The following is a 22,033-nucleotide window of genomic DNA, read 5'->3' on the forward strand; positions in this document are numbered from 1 at the left end:
CAAAACGGCTCTTAAAATAATCCTTTTATATGTTTAGGGTTAGAAGAAAAGAAAGCCCAAAAACATATTCACGGATCCCAAGAAAATCAGATTGGAATTCTGACTTTTTAATTCTCGACAGATAGCAGGTGTCGAGGTAGCTATCGAGAGGTGTCGAGCTTTAAAAACTTTGCACTTCAACTTGCTTTCTCTTGGACAGACTTGATGACTTCAACACTTGACCTTGAAACATTGTTTTTTGAAGTATTAAAAACACCTAGAACTACCCAATTACAAGCAGAGTGCGTTTTGTCAAAGGATTAGCCAATTTACATAACTAAGTGACATATGTTCTTAAACAAGTTAAAACATATATGTCCTAACAGAATTCGTTGTTCGAGGAGATAAACTCACTGTCCAAGGAGGTAAGTTTTCATATAAATTGATTAAATAGAGTACAAGTACAATTTAGATTGCTACAGTACCTCTTCTCTATTTTCCTCCTCCATTTTATGAAGGGCCTCTTGCATTATGTAGTCCTTTTTGGATGATCTTGGTCCTACACTTGTTGATCATTTGGGCCACCACTTGAGTGCTTGTCCCATCAAACACCCTTTCTGGCCTTCTGTGAGTTGTGGTTGTCAAGGCAACACTGTTCAGAGGTCTTTTTCACATAAATGCTATCAGAAAAGTAGCTGCAGTGCATTCAATGCAGTGGTACTAAATGGAATTCCAAACCCTCCCATCCGTACTCAACGGAATTCCAAACCCTCTCATCAATAGATTTTAGGAATGCTTTCATCTTTACTTTCCAGTAAGCATAGTTATTCCCATCGAAATGAGGAGGAATAACCAGAGAGTGTCCGTGTTCCATGACTACAGGGGTCAAGGATCAGCTCAGAGATCAAAAGATCTACAACAAAAGAGCTACCTGCTCTAATACCACTTGAACGGTTTTTAGACCCCTTAACCCAACCAGATTAGTCTAGTTAATTAGCCAAGTGATTAACTTAGTCAAATTATGCAAATCTAGGTTAACACAATCAATTAATCATATCAAAAAATAAAGCAGTGAAAATATAAATAACACAATGATATGATCACCCAAGAAACCACACGATAAAAACCTAGGGAGGATTTGACCAAGCTATCCTCAAGGTAAACTTAAATCCACTATACAAAAGAATCGAAGTTCATACAAAAGGACTTACAAACTCCCAACTTGACTTTCTAATGCTACCCACCAGTAGAACTTACTGACACGACCACGTGCAAGCTCCGAATCCGCGGACTCCTTCTTTCTTGGATTCTCCACAAGATACAAGCACCCTCCGCTTGTGTTTCTTTAAGCTCTAATGGCAGCAACCGAGTTGATCATCAAGATATTAAAATAATCTCTACCTTGAAAACCTTAAGTTTAAGGAAAGCTCTTCAAAGATCTCACAAAAGATTCACACAAACAGCAAAGTATGAGCAACAATACACCCAGAGCAACTCTCAAAAACGTGGCTAGGGTTTTGCCTTATATACCTAGGGAAAAAACATAAAACCCTAAACGTTTAATGAGGTAGGGCTGAGTTGGAAAATTCTGCAAAAAAACATTCTTGCCGACTTTCGATCGATCGAGTCTATCTTTCGATTGATCGAGCCAAGCCGAAATGCACCAATACATCTGCAGTCACTCGATTCCAACTTTAAATGAATTACACAACTTTGAGCAAGCCTAAACAAGACTAAATATATTGTTTTGATCATGATTTGCCAACATTACATATTAGTGTTCTAAATACAACAAATCCTATGTCTTTAGAACCTAACATATATGGTCCGAGGAGTCATGCATAACTAAAGTTCTGTTTGAACACTTGAAAGTTGTCATGGAGTGGTAACTTCCCCACATCATCTAGTTTGAGGACAGTGGCATGATTGAGTTTAAGCTTAAACACTTATAAAAATTGTAATGGAGTGTCGACCAACTCATATCTTCTAGCCCGAGGACTTCAAGCATGACTGAGTTTAAGTTTAAACACTTATAGAAATTGTAATGGAGTATTAACCAACTCATATCATCTGGTCCGAGGACTTTAGGCATAACTGAGTTTAAGTTTAAACACTTATAGAAATTATAATGGAGTGTTGACCAACTCATATCATCTGGTTCGAGGACTTCAGACATGACTGAGTTTAAGTTTAAATACTTATAGAAATTATAATGAAGTGTTAACCAACTCATATCAACTGGTCTGAGGACTTCAGGCATGTTTGAGTTTGAGTTTAAACACTTATAGAAATTGTAGTGGAGTGTTAACCAACTCAATCATCTGATCCGAGGACTTCAGGCATGACTGAGTTTGAGTTTAAACACTTATAGAAATTGTAATAGAGTGTTAACCAACTCATATCATTTGGTCTAAGGACTTTAGGCATGACTGAGTTTGAGTTTAAACACTTATAGAAATTGTAATGAAGTGTTAACCAACTCATATCATCTGGTTCGAGGACTTCAAGCATGACTGAGTTTGAGTTTAAACACTTATAGAAATTGTAATGGAGTGTTAACCAACTCATATCATCTAGTCCAAGGACTTCAGGCATGACTGAGTTTGAGTTTAAACACTTATAGAAATTGTAGTGGAGTGTTAACCAACTCACATCATCTGGTCCGAGAACTTCAAGCATGATTGAGTTTAAGTTTAAACACTTTCCCCGTGTGCCTTATAAGGCTCAGCCCGAGTGCACTACCACATCATGAGGTAGTAGTTTTTGAGACTTGCTCTACTTCGCATGTGTAGTATTTATCACAGAGTGTTAACTTCCACTTAGCATTTGGTCTGAGGACTACAGGCATGACTAAGGTTCACATTTAAACACTTTCCCCAGGTGCTTTATAAGGCTTAGCCCCGAGTGCACTACCACATCATGAGGTAGTAGTTTTTGAGACTTGCTCTACTTTGCATGTGTAGTTTTTGTCACAGAGTGTTTAACTTCCCCTTAGGATTTGGTTTGAGGACTACAGGAATGACTAACGTTCACATTTAAACACTTTCCCTGGGTGCCTTATAAGGCTCAGCCCCTGGTGCACTACCACATCATGAGGTAGCAATTTTTGAGACTTGCTCTACTTCGCATGTGTAGTATTTGTCACAGATTGTTAACTTCCCCTTAGCATCTAGTCCAAGGACTACAAGCATGACTAAGGTTCACATTTAAACACTTTCCCCGAGTGCCTTATAAGGCTCAGCCCCGAGTGTACTACCACATCATGAGGTAGTAGTTTTTGAGACTTACTCTACTTTGCATGTGTAGTATTTGTCACAAAGTGTTAACTTCCCTTTAGCATCTGGTCTAAGGACTACAGGCATGACTAAGGTTCACATTTAAAAACTTTCCCCGAGTGCCTTATAAAGCTCAACCCCGAGGGGAGCTCCTTGAAGGAGTATATGGAATTTGCTCTTAGGCCGTTGCACCATCTCACCGCCACAGGTCCGAGACTTTGCGTCTTTCCTAAGAGATGACTTCCAACTTGAGAGTGGCTTTTGCTTGTATGCATAGTGTGCACACTGCCTTCTCGATCTTCTTTGCCATCATGGTTGGAGAGGGGGTTTTCGTGCTGGGGTGCCATGGATTCTACCTGGTGCAAACCTGAACCTACCATCTTTAACCACTGCATTCACTATTACACAAGTTCTTCCCACAGACGGCGCCAATTGTAGGTGCACATTTTGTAGCCCAAACCCAAGATGTATGAGATGTTGGCCTAGTGAGCCCAGTACAATAAATTTGTAGAGAGTGGGTTAAAGAACTAGTCACTAATAAATTTGACAACGGCTAGTATGGATGTAGAAGATAATTAAGTATGAATAAGGAACATAGAGTTGAATGAATTCATTGTTCGAAGAGAGAAACTCACTATCTGAGGAGGTAAGTTTTCATATAAATTAATTAAACATAGTACAAGTGCAATTTAGATTGCTACAGTGCCTCTTCTCTATTTTTCCTCCTTCATTTTATGAAGGGCCTCTTGCATTATATAGTCCCTTTTGGATGATCTTGATCCTACACTTGTTGAGCATTTGGGCCACCACTTGAGTGCTTGTCCCATCAGACACCCTTTTCTGGCCTTCTGTGAGTTGTGGTTGCCGAGGCGACACTGTTTAGAGGTCATTTCCACATAAATGCGACCAGAAAGGTAACTACAGTGCATTCAATGTAGTGGTAGCAGCTTTTCCTTAGATATTTTTGAGTTCCTATCTTTCTTGTACGTTTATGGCGCACGTCCTTATCATTAGAGTTTCCTAGAAGGCCACCTTGATCTATAGGATCTATATTTGATCAGTGTTCAGCTTGTCCGAGGAGATATTCCTCCTTAGACCACTTTCCCATTTGCATCTTTGCTTATTAAGTCCTGAGTCTGAACCACTTATTACCATTCGTCCCTCCTCAGATTACTTCATGAACTCGGCCAAAGCCCACGCTCTAGCCAAAGCCCAAGTCTCAATTGTATGATTTGAGCCCATGACCCCAAAAATGCAATTCAAGAAACTCCAAATTCTAAACTGGTGGGAAATTTTTGTATCCATGGTTGTATTTTTTATTTTCTTTCTACTTTTTTTTTTTTTTTTCAAAACAAGATTACCAATGTTGTAGAGAGATAATTGTAAATTAAGAAAAACTGGAAAAAAAAATTATATATATATATAAGGTCATGTTAACGGATGCCTTTAGAATAATTGTTAATAAACCATATTAGGAATTGTTAATAAACCATATTCATGAAGCAGAACTTCATGAATAAAAAGTGAGATTTTTTTTTTTTTCAAATTCAAAAACCATTTTTATACTTATAAAAAAAAAAAAACCATTTTTATAACTAGAGTTTATGCTATATCGATTTATATTTTTGTTGACAAAGTCAATAGGCATATTTATTGTCCTTTTATTCGAAAAGTCAAGTTTGGTTTTACGCTTTGTTATTTGTGAATCCAAGAAAAATTGATGGTCACATTCTAATATGAAAATAAATTCAGTTTGCCTTTGTTCTTTGTCATTGTAGGCTTTGGCATTCTTAAATCCTTCATGATTGCTTCCTGTGTTTTGGAAACCATTATGATATTGAGAATAAAGTCTTAAATAGGTTGTTTATCATTTTATATCATGGTAGATGAAAGTTCAAATAACATTGAAAACACTATGAACGTTTAGACCCCCAAACAACAAATTACCAATTCAAGCTTTATATCAAACAATGTATGTGAGGAAAATGACAATAAGATTATAACAGAATTGGTAAACAATCTAAACCATAAATAATCACAATCACAACAGTAATTAAATGATAAAGATAAAGGGAAGAGAGATGCAAACACAAGGACAACACACGATGTGTTATCGAAGAGGAAACCAAAGTCCTTGGCATAAAACCTCTCCGCCGCCCTCCAAGCGGTCAATAATCCACTAGAAAATGTAGTTGGGATACATGAACAGCAATAGACCCTCCAAGCCTAATCTACCTAGGCACCTAAGCCCTTCAAGCTTCTTACTCCAATGAGGTTACGCCAAACCTTTTTCTTTTCTAGCTTACCGAATTCCGCTATAGCCCATAGCATCAACCAATAACCATTAGTCCCTTCCAAACTGCTTCCCTTAGTACCAAAAGACCTTCTCACAGACGTGGGTGTGATGAGAAAAGGATTTGGTCAAGAACCTCTTAAGGATGTTGTTCGCGTAAAATAATCTGCAAGCGCACAGAATCGTAACAAGTAGTAAAGTGTTTTTAGAAAACGAATGTCGAACCCACAGGGATTAACTATGTTATTGAATACCGAAATTTACTAAATTAAGTACTATTTGGAAAATCGAAAATAGATGGAACGTTCTACTATTTGAATTAAATTAAACTATTTAATAAAAATAAATCTATGAATAAAAAATTAACAAAGCGTAAAATCTAAAAGTGTAAAAATATGATAAGAATGGATCTAGAGCAGTTGATTTCACCTAACAAATCCCACACAATTTATTCTTCCTAATTATTAAATTCTAATAATCTCCCGTTGATGATTAAAAATTCCTTAAGTATTCAATATCTTCTCTCGAATAATATTAAAAATATCTTCAACTAACAATTCCATATCTCTATGTGAATTTAATTAATTGGAGACTCATTACGTACTTTGAATTTTTTGAAAAATCACACTAGTCGCGGTAAAGCATCTCTACTTTCGCTCAACTAATGGTGTTTAATTCTAGAACTAAAATAACAAATCACCTCTCGGTCTCATTGTAATTCAATTGATCAAACCATAATTCGTAAAAAATAGTAAGCATTAAGAATAAGAATTAAACACTCAATCATGGAAATATTAAAAATAAAATAATTCAGAATATAAATTGTGTGTTCATTGCTAGACTACATCAACGCTCTAGAAAATAAAATTTAGTTCATAATAAAACTGAAAAGAAAACAAATAAAACTTATGTCTTTCATCTGATGGTTGATCAACATGAAGCTCTCGCCTTTGCCCTCAGATCCTCCTCTTCAGAAAGACTCCTAAAAGAAAAATCTTCAATGCGGCAGCCCCCTTTTCCTCTCAGGTTTTCTCTCTTTTTTTTTCTTTTTACCCTAAAGAGCCTTTAAATAGGTCAAGGAATCCTATTCCCGTTTGGAGAAAATCCCAGATTTTTAGGCTTCACTTAACCGACGATTTTGGCCCATTTAATATCAGAATTCGGACTTTTGGTAAACTACAAAGTTGTAGCTCTTTAAGTTAACTTTCTAGCCAACTTGAATCATCTAGATTGGATATCTGAGCCCAAAGTTATGCTGAAAATACTAACTGATGTGCAGGCTGGAATCCTAATCCGAATTGGACTTCGATTTTGTACAAAATTCCTTTGATTCCTTGCTCTTCTCATTCCTTCAAAGCACAAATGAATAGATAAATATAAATAAAAAAAAAAAAATCAAATCAAATCAAAAGAAATAAAGGAAAACTAACAATTTTAATAAATAAGAGGATAATAAAAATCATGTAAAAATTACACTTATCAGATGTATCAATGGAGAAGAAGAGAGTAGAGAATTTGAAGAGTCTCTTAGTGAAGATTAGGGATGAGTCAATCTTTTTTTTCTCTATGGTTTCTCTCACAAAATTCTCTCTGGAAGCTCTCTACATTTCGTGGGTATAAGGGTCTTTATATAGTGGTGTGTGTTTGAAATACGAAGAGACAGTTTTTCCCAAACAGGGCAAGTTGGCGGCTTGGCCTCGCAACTGGTCTAAGTCGCGAGCTAACGGTCAGGCCAGCCTGGGACTTTTGTCCTATAGTGCGACAGCTGGCGTGACCCTTCACCTCCCCGCATGCTTCTCACGTGTGTTGCAGTTGACGGCTTACAAGTCGCGAGTCCTAACCGCGAGTCCCTGCTTCTTTGTACATTGTTGAGCAATTCTTCACACTCTCTCACACACTACCCTTACATGAATCTCACCTAAATACAGGATTACTAAGTGCTAAATTATAAGCAAATTGGCATGGAATAAAGCCAACAAAATGGTTGATAAAATTCAACCTTACAGTAGATTTATGAATCATGATTTTTTTTGCTCAACATTTCCATGATTTTATTAACATTATCTTCCTTTCAGATCATAATTACAAAATTTTGCATCTTTTTCTCCCCCTCCCATTAGATGTATTCATATAACTCTTTGACAAACATAATAGTATCAGTTATTATGGCCGGTTTGTATCCACCAACAATATTTATGTGCGTTTGCAATTCATTAATGTTGGCTAGAAGCGAATAAAAAAGAATGAAAGGAAACAATAATCCTCAAAGCTAGGAATGATTAAAAAAAAAAAACCACCAATCATTGTGCATCCTTGGCACGATGGTCACTTTATAAGTATAAGTGCTTCTGGGGGTGTAAGAGGTGAGGGACGGGGTTCAAAGTTTCTAGGAATGAGCTTCACACATATATATATACTTAGATTAAGCTAGAATAAATTTTTATCTTGTATATATATATATATATATAAAAAGGAATGATCTGAAATGCATCAGGAGTTACAGCTGATGAGGTTGAGGCTCTACTCCTCTTGCTTCTACTTATGGGTGTAACTGATTGTCCTGCAGCTTCTGCTTCAGTTTCCATAGGATCCTCTTCCCCTTGGTCACCCTCCTCATCATCACCTGGAATACGGACTTGTATCCTTGTGAGGGTTAACTTGTTTATGGTTGATAGAGGAGCCATAGGACTGATATCTTGAGGGATTGTAACACTTTTTGCTCTAAACAGTCTCATAAGAAGACTAGGAAAGATCAGCTTGGATCTGGAGGTTGTTCTGCTCTCTTCCACAATAGTGTCAAATATGTGGGAACTGATGTCAATGAAAGTTTTTTGCTTAAACTCCATGAGAAAGATTGCTCTGGCATTTGTCAGTATAGTCGTCTTCCTTATTGGATACAGGTTGTACATCATTATGGTGGTCAGACACCTCATGTCAGTAGGAAAATCAGTAGTGTTTAGACATCTTTTTTCTTTAACACCACCAATCCTAGCTTGGACAGTGTCTAAGGATAGCATCCTGTCTTTGTAGTTGGTGAACTCATGATCTTCTGATCCCTCAGGTCCTAGAACCTCATCTATATCATGAGCATCTATGGTGAACTCATGTGCTCTAATCCAACAGTTCAGCTTATCTTCCCTGATGATCACATTTGCATAAAACTCCCTTATCAAAGGTTCACACACAACTGGTAGGTCACCCAGTAGCTTCTCCCATCCTCTGCCTTCAAAATAGTCTGGAATGAAGGTATCTCTTAAATCATTTAGATCCACAAACCTCTCCTGGATTAAAGTTCCCTTCATGAAAGAATCTTTGTATCTTTCAAAATGCTGGACAGACCTAAACAGATTATTGTCCATTTTCAGCCATTTATCAGCCTTCTTTGCAGCAATTTTCTTCTTTGTAGGTGTGGAAGCCATATGTAATCAAGCAGAAAAGACCACAACAAGACATAGCACAATGGATGAAATTCAAACATTAGCAACAGTAAAAAAAAAAAATGAAATCACCATTCAGTTCAAATACAATTGAGATTCAGACAGTAATAAGGGTATCATAGATCAGAAAAGGATATAACACTATATCAATAATATAATGTTTATCTTATTGTGACAAAGAGCACAATAAAGGCAACCAGAAGCTCTTTTAGATCACAAACCAAACCACATACTTCAACAAGTAAAAAACAGATGAACAGAAGCAATGAAAACCATATTAAACCAAAACAAGACAAATGGCAATGAGATATGACTTCATGAGGATGAAATGATCAACCAACACAGAGCAGACAAAAATCACAAGGCAGAAGCAACATACTATCTTTAGTAATTAAAGATAATAACAACCCTATTGAACAAGCCAAAACACACATTCATAGAAAATGTTAGGTTCTAAAGATTTAGGATTTTATGTATTTAGAACTCTAATGTGTAATGTTGGCAAACCATGATTAAAACAATATGTTTAGTCTTGTTTAGGCTTGCTCAAAGTATGTTTATTTGTAAAACTGGAATCGAGTGATTGCAGATTTATTGGACTAAATCTGTAAGGCTGGCTCGATCGAAAATTAGACTCAATCGATCGAACCACATACAGATTTATTTTTCTGCAGAGTTCCAGTTCAGCCCAAACTCTATTTAAACATCTTGGGGTTCAAGTAAAACACTCCTATATATAAGGAAAACCCTAGAACGTTTTTAGGACTTTTGTAGAGAGAGATTAGAGTGCCTCTTGTGCCTCATTTTATTTTTAGGGTTTTGTACCAAAACCTCTCTAAGTCTTTGTTGCTCATATTGCTGTTTATGTGAATCTCTTGTGAGATCTTTGAGGGGCTTTCCTTCACATAAACTTAGGGTTTTCAAGGTAGAGATATTATCTACATCTTGATGATCAACAAGGTTGCTACCATTGAAGCTTAAAGAATATCAAGTGTGGGTGCTTGTAGCTAATTGAAGAATTCAAGAAAGAAGGAGTCCGTGGATTCGAAGCTTGCACGTGGTTGTGTCAGTAAGTTCTACTGGTGAGTAGCATTAGGAAGTCGAGCGGGGAGCTTGTAGTCCTTTTGTATGAACTTTGATTCTTTCATAGTGGATTCAGGTTTGCCTTAAGGATCGGTGGGTCAAATCCTCCCCAAGTTTTTACCGTGTGGTTTCCTGGGTGATCATATCATTGTGTCTTTTATTATTCCGTTGCTTTATTATTTTGATATGATTATTTGATTGCTTTAACCTAGAATTGCACAATTAGACTAAGTAACAACTTGGCTAATTAATCTAGGCTAACCAATCTGGTTGTGTTTTAAGGAGTCTAAAACCGTTCAGAAAAAACCTAGTAAATTCGAACCAAACACAACATGGGTACGAGAAATAACAAACAATCACCTCTGATAAACTAAAACAAGATAACACACATGTTTAGAAAAACTAGAAACAGAGTTTAGCCAAGACCAAAACATCAAATCTCAACAAACATTAATCCATACCAAGATCGAACCCATTATTTCTCAAAAACTCAAAAACACCTCGCAAAACAAGAAAAAGATGCACAAATCAAGTGCAATGAAGTGAGAAAGAGAAAACCCATGCCTTTTTCTTGTTGATTGGAATAGACATGATGCAAAAATGAAAGCTTTTCCAAGAGTGACACGGAGTGTTTGAGAGAGAGAAATGGGGAAGATAATGAATAGTCACAAAAATTCGAGGGAAAAACTGAAAAACAATTTTAAAAACTGTCTTTAAAACGCAAAACACGCATTTTTCGCGAATGGATCAAGTCGCAAGGGTAAGCTGTGAAACACTATGAAGCCAAGATTCTTGAAAAATCTTCTAAGTGTTTTTCGCGACTGGAAGGTCTACCCATGAGAGAGTCGCAAGGTGAGCCGTGAAAATCTCTGTGTACCTCTCACGACTAGACCTTCCACCCGCGAACAAGTCACTACTCTAAGCTGCGAAAATCATAAAAACTCAAATTTTGAAAAATTTTCTAAGTATTTTTCGCGACTGAGACCTTGACTTGCCAGTAAGCCGCGAAAAATCTCGCAGTGGGCTCGCAACTAGGGCATACGCCTGGACCAACCCGCGATTGAGTCTCCAAAACAAGGCAACACTGTTTTTGAAATTTTTGACATTTTTGTAAAAACAAAATACTTTCCAAAAACAAGCTAAAACACTCAAAAATCTTTTTGTATTTGATTAACAAAGATTGAGCTTGTGAAAACACATTTAAACAAGTATAATCACACAAATGAATATAGCATTTATTGAACATAGACTTATGTGTTGTGTGTGGGTATCAAAAATGAGATAGTCCTTAGTCTAATGTAAAGCTTCAATGATCAATTCAATCAAGGCATACACAACTAGCACTAGATAATGTGACCCATCTCAATATAGAAATATGCATATATGACCTCCCATATAAACTTGAGAACAATTCTTTGAAGCTTTTCGTTTGGCTCCATATACGTCATATCATTTAATCATTTTGAATCAAAACATCTCATTTTGAGATCAATGCCTGAAATTTTCAATATTTCAATTTGATAATTTAGCCTTTGGCTTTGTGGGCATCATATATTTTATTTTGGTCGCTTTCCCTTTTTTCCTAGTCAAATACTAGTATGTGCGACAGGCTTTTACAGCTCAATATCTCTTTTCATTTAGAGATTTACATTTGGTGAGCTCTTTAATTAAAAGCAATAAAAATAAAAGTGGGAAGATATATAGGCACAAGTCTATGCAGGTCTCAAGATCAACAAAACCATTCATTAATTATTCATGACATGGTTGAAGATCTATTTACAACAATCACATAGATTTCAAGATTTTTCCCACAAAGATATGAGTGCATATGAGACAAGCTCAGCTTGTAGATGCACAAAGCCATTAGTACAAAGGTACAAGGCAAAACATGCTTTGAGACAACACTAAACAAGGTTGATCAAACTTTTTGGATTTTCTATTTTTTATGTGTTTTTGGATATTTGACATAGAAGTAAGAAAAGATTGATCAAAAACAATATAAAAACAGCTTAAAACGAAACAAATAAACAACCAACAAAACAACACTCAAAAGCAAAAAGCATACAACCAAATATAATCACAAAGCATAGGAAGAATTGATGCATGGACATGTTATGATGCTTATGCATGAGTACCCTTCATCACCTACATGTCACGTGCGTTTGGGGTGATATCCTTGACGAATTGGGTATGAAAGTTAGGACTATCAAACCTCTTTGTGAAGCTTTCCAAGCAATTTGTGAAGGCACCGATCATCTACATCATGTCCATCATTCTGAGATCACGGTTTTGACTTCTAGGTTGCTCACCACCCCAAGACCTCTTGTCATTTCTTCTTCCTCATGATCGAGGAGCGCTTGCATTGTTTAACACTCTCAGTTTATGACAGTTGGGTCTGGTATGACGTTGTAATATTGGAAGTGATCTTCCTCTAGCTTCATGTCTGGCTTCTGATGGATTACGGACTGTATTGAACACCCATTGATCAGCCATATTTTTCTTCTTTTCAGTCTTAACTTTATCAGGAATAGACTCTTCTACAATTGGCTCTTTGGCCTTCACAAACCTCACTTCTTTGGTGACATTAGCTGATGAGTTACTCCCTCCGGTATATCCCACTCTGGACTTGTCTGATACTGATTTTTGATTAGCAATCATTTCATTGAGTTTCTTGGAAGAGACACGGTCTACCTTAGCATTTGCTTGAAGCACTTCATGCTCAAGGAATCAAATTTTTGAGTAAGCTTCTAACAGCTCTCCATTCATTTTCTCCACTTCACATTTACTCTCCTTGTATTGCACTAAAAGAATTCTACAGTCTTCCTCGGCCCTTTTCATCTTTTTAATGGCTGCGTTAGTCACCTTAGCATATTAACCTGTCTTCTCAAGGAGTGAATTGTATGTCTCTTGTAATCCCACTGCTTCTCCAACTTCCTCATCTTCAGATTCCTCAACTATTCCAATAGACTCCACATCAGAGTGCTCACCAAGCTCCTTCACAAGTGTACCCAAATCATCTGAGGATTCCACATGTGCAATGGTCATGAATGCGAAGTAGTTTCCTTCTCCATCACAGCTTTCCTCCAAATCAGAATTTGATGAATCTGAGTCACTTAGAGTAGTGGCATAGACCTTCCCTTTTGATTTCAAATAGTTAGGACATTCTTTCTTGAAGTGTCTGTGTCCGTTGCATTCAAAGCACGTGATTCCCTGTGAAGATTGGGATCCTCTACTATCTTTCCTTCGGAATTCCCTTTTCTCCTTCTTGGAATTTTGAAATTTCCCTTTGTCACCAGGTTTCCCACTGTTCTTAAGTTTTAAGAACTTTCGGAAGTTTTTCACAAGGTACGCTACATCTTTATCTACAGCATCTTCTTTCGAAGAATCATGGGATACCACCCTCTCATCAATTGTCTTAAGAGCGAGAGATTTTCTCTTCTTCTGCGTAGGCAGTGACAATTCATATGTCTACAAAGAACCAACCAGCTGTTGAACTTTAATGTCGTCAAGATCTTTGCTCTCCTCAATAGCTGTTAATTTGGCACGAAAGCTTTCCGCCAGTGATCGAAGGATCTTCCTTACAATTTTAGAATCCTCCATCTTTTCTTTCAAATTAAATTTGCCGACAACCACCTCATTCAACTTGCTATAAAAAGAGTCAAAGGACTCATTCTCGCTCATCTTGTGCTCCTCAAAGCGAGTGGTCAACATCTGTAGTTTGGTGTCTTTCACTTTCTTTGTTCCTTCATAAGTAGTCTCTAAAATCTCCCATGCTTCCTTAGCAATAGTGATATGTGAAATCCTGTGAAATTCTTCTGGAGAGACACCCATAGAAAATAGCATTCAAGGCTTTACTATTTGCATTAGCCGCCGCAAGAGCTGCCTTATCCCAAGTGGATTTGGCAGCCTCCGGCTTAGTCCAACCAACTTCAACTGCATCCCACACAGCATCATCAATAGAACACAAAAATGCTCTCATTCGGAGTTTCCAAAATGCATAATTATTACCATAAAAAAATGGTGGCACAGTTAGAGATTAAGACCTATCCATCTCAATGCGGGGTTAGGGATCACACTAAGGTGTTTAAACCATAACAAGTGCACCCGCTCTGATACCAATTGAAAGTTCAAATAGCATTGAAAATACTATGAACGTTTAGACCCCCAAACAACAAATTACCAATTCAAGCTTTATATCAAACAATGTATGTGCGGAAAATAACAATAAGCTTATAACAGAATTGGTAAACAATCTAAACCATAAATAATCACAATCACGGCAGTAATTAAATGATAAAGATAAATGGAAGAGAGATGCAAATACAAGGACAACACACGATTTGTTATCAAAGAGGAAACTGAAGTCCTCGACGTAAAACCTCTCCGCCGCCCTCCAAGTGGTCAATAATCCACTAGAAAATGTAGTTAGGATACATGAACAGCAATAGACCCTCCAAGCCTAATCTACCCAGGTACCTAAGCCCTCCAAGCTTCTTGCTCCAACGAGGTTACGCCAAACCTTTTTCTTTTCTAGCTTACCGGATTTCGCTATAGCTCATAGCATCAACCAATAACCATTAGTCCCTTCTAAACTGCTTCCCTTAGCACCAAAAAATCTTCTCATAGATGTGGGTGTGATGAGAAAAGGATTTGGTCAAGAACCTCTCAAGGATGTATCAATGGAAAGGAAGAGAGAAGAGGAATTTGAAGAGTCTCTTAGTGAAGATTGGGGATGAGTCAATTTTGTTTTTCTCTAGGGTTTCTCTCACAAAATTCTCTCTGGAAGCTCTCTACATTTCGTGGGTATAAGGGTCTATATATAGTGGTGTGTGTTTGAAATATGAAGAGACTGTTTTTCCCAAATAGGGCAAGTTGGCAGCTTGGCCTTGCGACTTGTCTAAGTTGCAAGCTAACAGTCTGGCCAGTCTGGGACTTTTGTCCAATAGTACGACAGTTGGCGTGACCCTTCACCTCTCCACATGCTTCTCACATGTGCTGCAGTTGGTGGCTTACAAGTCGCGAGTCCTAGCCGCGAGTCCCTGCTTCTTTGCACATTGTTGAGCAATTCTTCACACTCTCTCACACACTACCCTTACATGAATCCCACCTAAATATAGGGTTACTAAGTACTAAATTACAAGCAAATTGGCACGGAATAAAGCCAACAAGATGGTTGATAAAATTCAACCTTATAGTAGATTTATGAATCATGATTTTTTTTGCTCAACATTTCCATGATTTTATTAACATTATCTTCCTCTCTGATCATTATTACAAAATTTTGCATCTTTTTCTCCCCCTCCCATTAGATGTATTCATATAACTCTCTGACAAACATAATAGTATCAGTTATTATGGCCGGTTTGTATCCACCAACAATATTTATGTGCGTTTGCAATTCATTAATATTGGCTAGAAGCGAATAAAAAAGAATGAAAGGAAACAATAATCCTCAAAGCTAGGAATGATAAAAAAAAAAAAAAAAAAAAAAAAAAAAAAAAAAAAAAAAAAAAAAACAAAAAAAAAAAAAAAAAAAAAAAAAAAAAAAAAAAAAAAAAAAAAAAAAAAAAAAAAAAACCACCAATTACTGTGCATCCTTGGCACGATGGTCACTTTATAAATATAAGTGCTTGTGGGGGTGTAAAAGTCAAGGGACGGGGTTCAAAGTTTTTGGGAATGAGCTTCACACATGTATATACTTAGATTAAGCTAGAATAAAATTTTTATCTTGTATATAAAAAAAAAGGAATGATAAAAAAAATAAAAATAAAAAACTTTGTATAGGCTAACAAATTAAAAACGAGTTATTCTAAAAAAAAAAAAAAAAAATCAAACACAAGAGTTTCAAAATGTAAAAAATTAAACTTTATAATTTCAAAAGTAACAAGTTAAACCTTAAAACTTAAATAAAAGTTATCTATAAAATCATATTATAGTCTCAAAATAACACATTAAACCCTAAGATTTCAAAAGTAACAAATTAAACTCTTAACCTATACGAAATCTCAAACACCATGCATGGGCTTTTCAACTTTATATATAATTGCAACTCTCTCTCTCTCTCCAATGACATTTATTTGTTGTCATTCCAACAATGCTATACATAGTATTTTTCATAACATTTAAAGTTGTAGATTATGATTAGTGCGCTACCTCACTTTTATGTAGGACTATCGTTGGTATATATTATTTTTATTATATATCAATTACAACTTATTACTTCAGCCATTGTTATAAAATTATAAAATTGGTTGTGCATTTTGACTTATTGTATTACTAGGATGTGTTGAAAACAAGGGAGTCAATTTTATACTAGTGGTTGTTTTGGTTTGACTAGTGAAACGAAATGTTTCAATATCGATTGATACCAGTATACCATTTTGAAATTACCGCAATTTAAAATTTATATTTATATATTGATGAATTCAAAATATATATATATATATATATTATTTTCATGTAATATATATTATTTAATTATTTGGTAAAAGTCCATCTAATTTGTTATGGATTTTTACTTTTAATAATTGGGTCCGCTTAGGGCACATATTAAGCCATCCATTTTTGGAAACCTTTTCTCGGAAATTGAAAAAACTGTCAATAGCCATCCATTTTTGGAAACATTTTCTTGGAAATTAAAAAAACTGTCAATACTTTTTCAATTCTCGAGAACAATTTTTTCAAAAATAGAAAATAATGTGTGCCCTTAGAGCACATATTAACAAAATCCTTAATAATTTAGGGGAAAAAATATATTAATGAGAACATTCTCATTAAATTTTAGATGGGAGCGTGGGGTTTTGGTGAAAGCATTAAATGGTTTGGTAAAAACTCTATTAAAGAATTTTAAAGCAACCTATCTTTCACTTTTTCTCATGTGTTCCAAGTTCCAACATGCTTTTCTAGCTTTTCCACTCTCACACGTTAAACTTATTTCAACTATTTGGGTTTCATGCTTCCTCCGTCCACTCTCACGATAAACAACGTTATTAGATCAATATTATCAAACACTTCCTAGATCTTAGAAAACTCTCTCTCTCTCTCTCTTGCAAGCTTTCAGCCTCTTCTCACAATCTTAACAAAGCTCTGGTGCCATTGTTCACGCATATTAGAAGTCAGAACATAGGATGATCATGATGAGTTTTCGTTCGCTCAGTCAATATATATCCATCCGGACCAAAAAAGTCTAGAACCTTTGGCTTTAATTAGGAAAATGAGAAGAAGAAAACAATATTTTGAGATATTTTAAAATAGAATAGACGACAAATAAAATGAGACAGAGAAAATACTATTTTACATGATGTATTTTATACATATTATGATTTATAACTAAAAACGTAATTTAAAGTCACGGAACTTCCATATGTCATTGACTTAAAGTCAGTGCTATTTCAGTCAAGACTGGCAACTAGTCTCTGTCCACCTCGCCATACTGTACGTTAAAAAAATCATAGAAACGAGTCCTTTTATTTATTTATTTTTGGGATAAACATAAGAGTCTTGCTTTTAAGTCCACTCATTTTGATCTTTAAAGCCAATCACAGTAATGGATAATGTCACTATTTTTATTTTTCACAATTTACACCATCTCATGTCAAAGTTGTTTTTAGAGAAGTTGTGAAATAGAGAAGCACATCTTAGCTTCCCAAAACCATCCCTTGTTTTCGGTTTCCTGAAGTTCATGGCTACTACCATTTTGTTCCTCCTCTCTTTTACATTATTTGCTCCATTCTCATCTTTAACAGCGGAAGCTATGAGTAAAGGAGCATCTCTTTCCGTTGAGAATCCAGAAGTTTTGATATCACCAAATGGTGTTTTCTCTGCTGGCTTTTACTCTGTCGGTGATAATGCCTTTTGCTTTGCCATATGGTTCAGCAAACTACCGTCCCATGTTGATTCACACACCAACACCATAGTTTGGATGGCAAACCGTGACCAGCCAGTTAATGGAAAGCGCTCAAAGCTCTCCCTCCTCAAAAATGGCAATCTAATCTTAACTGATGCTGGTAAGTTCACCGTTTGGGCCACTAACACTTTCTCACTCTCCTTTGTACAATTATTTCTCTTCAACACTGGAAATCTTGTTCTACGTAATACGGAAGGTGTTATTTTGTGGGAAAGCTTTGATTTCCCCACAGATACTCTTCTTCCTCACCAACTACTCACTAGAAACACAAAACTTGTCTCCTCAAGAAGCCAGACCAACTATTCCTCTGGTTTTTATGAACTTTTCTTCGACATGGATAACATTCTTCGCCTTCTTTTTAATGGTCCTGATGTTTCAAGTACTTACTGGCCTGATCCAGGGCTTGTAAGCTGGGATGCTGGAAGGACCTCCTATAACAGTAGTAGAATTGCTGTCTTTAATTCCATGGGGAACTTTAGTTCATCCGATAATTTAACTTTTAAGTCAGCCGACTATGGAGCAGTGCTTCATAGAAGATTGACACTTGGTTACGATGGTAATATTCGGTTGTACAGTTGGGAAGAGGAGAAGCAGACTTGGGTTGTTTCATGGCAAGCTATTCAAAATCCTTGCGCGATTCATGGTGCTTGTGGGGCCAATAGTTTCTGCAATTCTGTTAATGGTTCGAACAGGAAATGTTCTTGTCTTCCGGGGTACAAGATGAAAAATCGTATCGACTGGGGTTATGGGTGTCAACCTGAATTTGATCTCTCTTGCAACAAAAATGAGTCTGACTTTTTGCTGCTATCCCACGTTGAATTCTATGGGTATGATTTTGGGTTCTTTCCCAATTACACGTTTGATCAATGTACGAATCTATGCTTGCAAGCATGCGATTGTAAAGCATTCCAATACAAATTTCGCAGGGATGGCTCTTGGAGTTGTTACCCTAAAACATTATTGCAGAATGGACATCGTTCTTCAGATTTCACAGGAGACCTCTATTTGAAACTGCCAAAAAGCAAATACAATTCATACGTCAATCATGCAGAAGAATTCAGTTTAGTTTGCTCAAATGAAGGTACGATAAAGTTGGCTAGAATATATGTAAAAAACCGTGTAAATAGGACAGTGAAATTCATGCTCTGGCTTGCTTGTGGAGTGGGAGGACTTGAAGTCTTATGTATCTTTGTGGTGTGCTGTCTTTTGATCAGAACCCGGAAAAGTTCAAGTGCAAACAAGCAAGGCTATATTATTGCTGCCACAGGATTCAAAAAATTTACCTATGATGAGTTAAAAAGGGCCACAAAGGGTTTTACTGAAGAGATTGTGAGGCAGAACAGACAGCACATGCCTTCTTGGAGCAGCAAGGGTGCAGGAAGTCGCAATGCAAGATCAAAGGGGGTGCCAGTAGGGGCCATTAGAGGTAATAGTGTCGGAATTACATGAAATTTAGTAGGTTGAAGGGAAACGGCGTTCTGATCCAGATTCATGATATCATGAACATTGCCAAATTGTAGGCAAATTCCTTCGTTAAGGCCCCGAAAACAGTATTTTTGCTATTTATAGTAATATTTGTTTTTCTTTAATAAATTTTAGTTTAAAAGTCAGAATAAAGTCTCGTTTATTTTGGGACGACCCTTAAGGTCAGTAGTTTATGATTCTGCGTTTAACTCAATTTTTCTGTTTTTGGTAAAATTCGGTAATGTTGTCACCTAATCGCTTAATTAGTGCAAATTAGGGTTTTAAACATTTTTGCTCTGTATTTATATGTTTTGTAGCCATCAGAGGCAAAATAGATTATTATCAATAAATACAGACATTTTGTCAATTTTTCTTTTGGTGGATTCCAGTTTTATCTCCTTGTGGATTCAGGGAAACCCCTCGTGGATTCGAGATTTACTACCAGAAACTAACAGTTTAGTTTCTGTTTCATTAAGAGAACATCGTGTGTGTTTTTCTTTAGGCTTCCGCGACATCAGATTGGAAGAGGTGCGTGCGGAGCTATATACAAAGGAGTATTGTCTGATAAGTGAGTTGCAGCAATCAAGCATCTCAATGAAGCTAACCAAAGAGAAGGTGAATTTTTAGCCAAAGTAAGCATCATTGGAAGGATTAACCACATGAACTTAATAGAGATGTGGGGTTATTATGCCGACGGAGAGCATAGGCTTCTGGTGTACGAGTACATGGAGCATGGTTCTTTAGCAAAAAACCTCTCGGTCGGCACACTTGACTGGGAGAAAATGTTTGAAATTGCTCAAGGCACTGCAAAAGGCTTAGCTTATTTGATTGAGGATTGCTTGGAGTGGGTTTTACACTGCAATGTAAAACCTCAAAACATACTTCTAGATTCTAATTATCATCCAAAGGTGGCAGATTTTGGTTTGTCTAAGCTACAAAATAGAGGTGTCCTTCATAATTCAACCTTCTCAAAGATAAGAGCAACCTTCTCAAAGATAAGAGGAATTCGAGGTTATATGGCTCCAGAGTGGATTTTTAACTTTCCTATTACCTCCAAAGTAGATGTTTATAGTTATGGAATTATTGTGTTGGAGATGGTGACCGGAAAGGGTCCAACTAGAAGTGTTCATGATATAAATGAAGGTGTGGAGATAGAACACGAAAGACTGGTTACATGGGTCAGGGAGAAAAAGAATAAAGAGGTTGCAAACTAGATTGAAGATATCATGGACCCCACAATGGTAGCTAGATCTGATATGGGTAAGTTGGAAATTTTGGTTGAAATGGCTCTGCAGTGTGTAGAGGAAGACAAAGATGCAAGACCCACCATGAGCCAAGTGGTTGAGATGCTTCTTCACCATGAAAATGATCATCACTAACATGGCATGACCGATGTGGCCTTTTCATATTATGCTTAGTTTGATTTTCTCATTTGTATGTTCTCCTACCTATTTGGTCCTAGACATCTCATGAACAATATCCTCTCCATTTCAAGTGTTTTAAGTTTTATTTTCTTGTATTTTAATGCCATAACCCATAAGTCACACTATGTAACGATTTGTTTTTCTTTTTTTCCACATATCTTTTGTTAATTGCATATTCCCTCCTAAATTGACAAGTGGTTTTTTTCTTAGTCTTCAAAGACCACAAACAAGAGCCATCAATATCTATTATTGGTGGGAGATTGAAAGTAATAGGGAGAAAAGATAGACAAAGACAAAGTAAGGAGTAATTGTGATTAAGTCTAGTGGTCGTCTACAGCAGAACCAGAAAGTCTTGAGAGACTGCATCTCCATGAGTGTGTGTAATAATTTACCAAATATAGGAAATATATAGTAATTATCCCTAGGTTAATCCTAGACTAAACATACGTAGAATTGTAGCACTTCAGTACAATTAAGCTCAGTATTATTTTTGGATTACATTACTTGTTACAAAAGCCTACAATAAATTTGCCCATTTTGAATCATAATTTCTTTAATATCGATCAAATTATAGCAAATATAAGATATAGTATCTAAAAAAAGAACTATAGTAGAGTTTTAGTGGAGAGATGTGTAGTGTGCAATGTGTTTTCTTGTGTTCTAATGCCATAACCCATAAGTCACACTATGTAACGACTTGTTTTTTTTTTTTTTTTTTTTTTCCACATATCTTTTATTAATTGCATATTCCCTCCTAAATTGACAAGTGGTTTTTTTTTTCTAGTCTTCAAAAACAACAAACAAGAGCCATCAATATCTATTATTGGTGGGAGATTGAGAGTGATTGGGAGAAAAGATAGACAAAGACTAAGTGAGGAGTAATTGTGATTAAGTCTAGTGGTTATCTACAGCAGAACCAGAAAGTGTTCAGCGACTGCACCTCTAAGATTGTGCATAGTATTTGAGCAAATATAGGAAATATATAGTAACTATCTCTAAGTTAATCCTAGACTAAACATGCATAAAATTGTAGCACTTCACTACAATTAAGCTCATGATTATTTTTGGATTACATTACTTGTTACAAAGGCCTACAAATAAATTTGGCCATTTTGAATCATAATTTCTCTAATATCGATCAAATTATAGCAAACATAAGATATAATGTCTAA

General features: G+C 36.2%; 1 protein-coding gene across 1 annotated transcript; it reads left to right on the forward strand.

Annotated features, from left to right (window-relative positions):
* The first annotated feature begins 17,599 nt into the window (after positions 1-17,599).
* On the forward strand, positions 17,600-20,889 carry LOC112019831 (putative receptor protein kinase ZmPK1). Its single transcript, XM_024052375.2, is given in 2 exon segments — positions 17,600-19,302; positions 19,956-20,889. Coding segments are annotated over 2 exon segments (2,415 nt in total). The 5' UTR covers positions 17,600-17,748; the 3' UTR covers positions 20,817-20,889.
* The last annotated feature ends 1,144 nt before the right edge of the window (positions 20,890-22,033 follow it).

Source organism: Quercus suber, unplaced genomic scaffold (genome assembly GCF_002906115.3).
Source record: "Quercus suber isolate HL8 unplaced genomic scaffold, Cork oak 2.0 scaffold_19, whole genome shotgun sequence".
Taxonomy (NCBI): Eukaryota; Viridiplantae; Streptophyta; class Magnoliopsida; order Fagales; family Fagaceae; genus Quercus; species Quercus suber.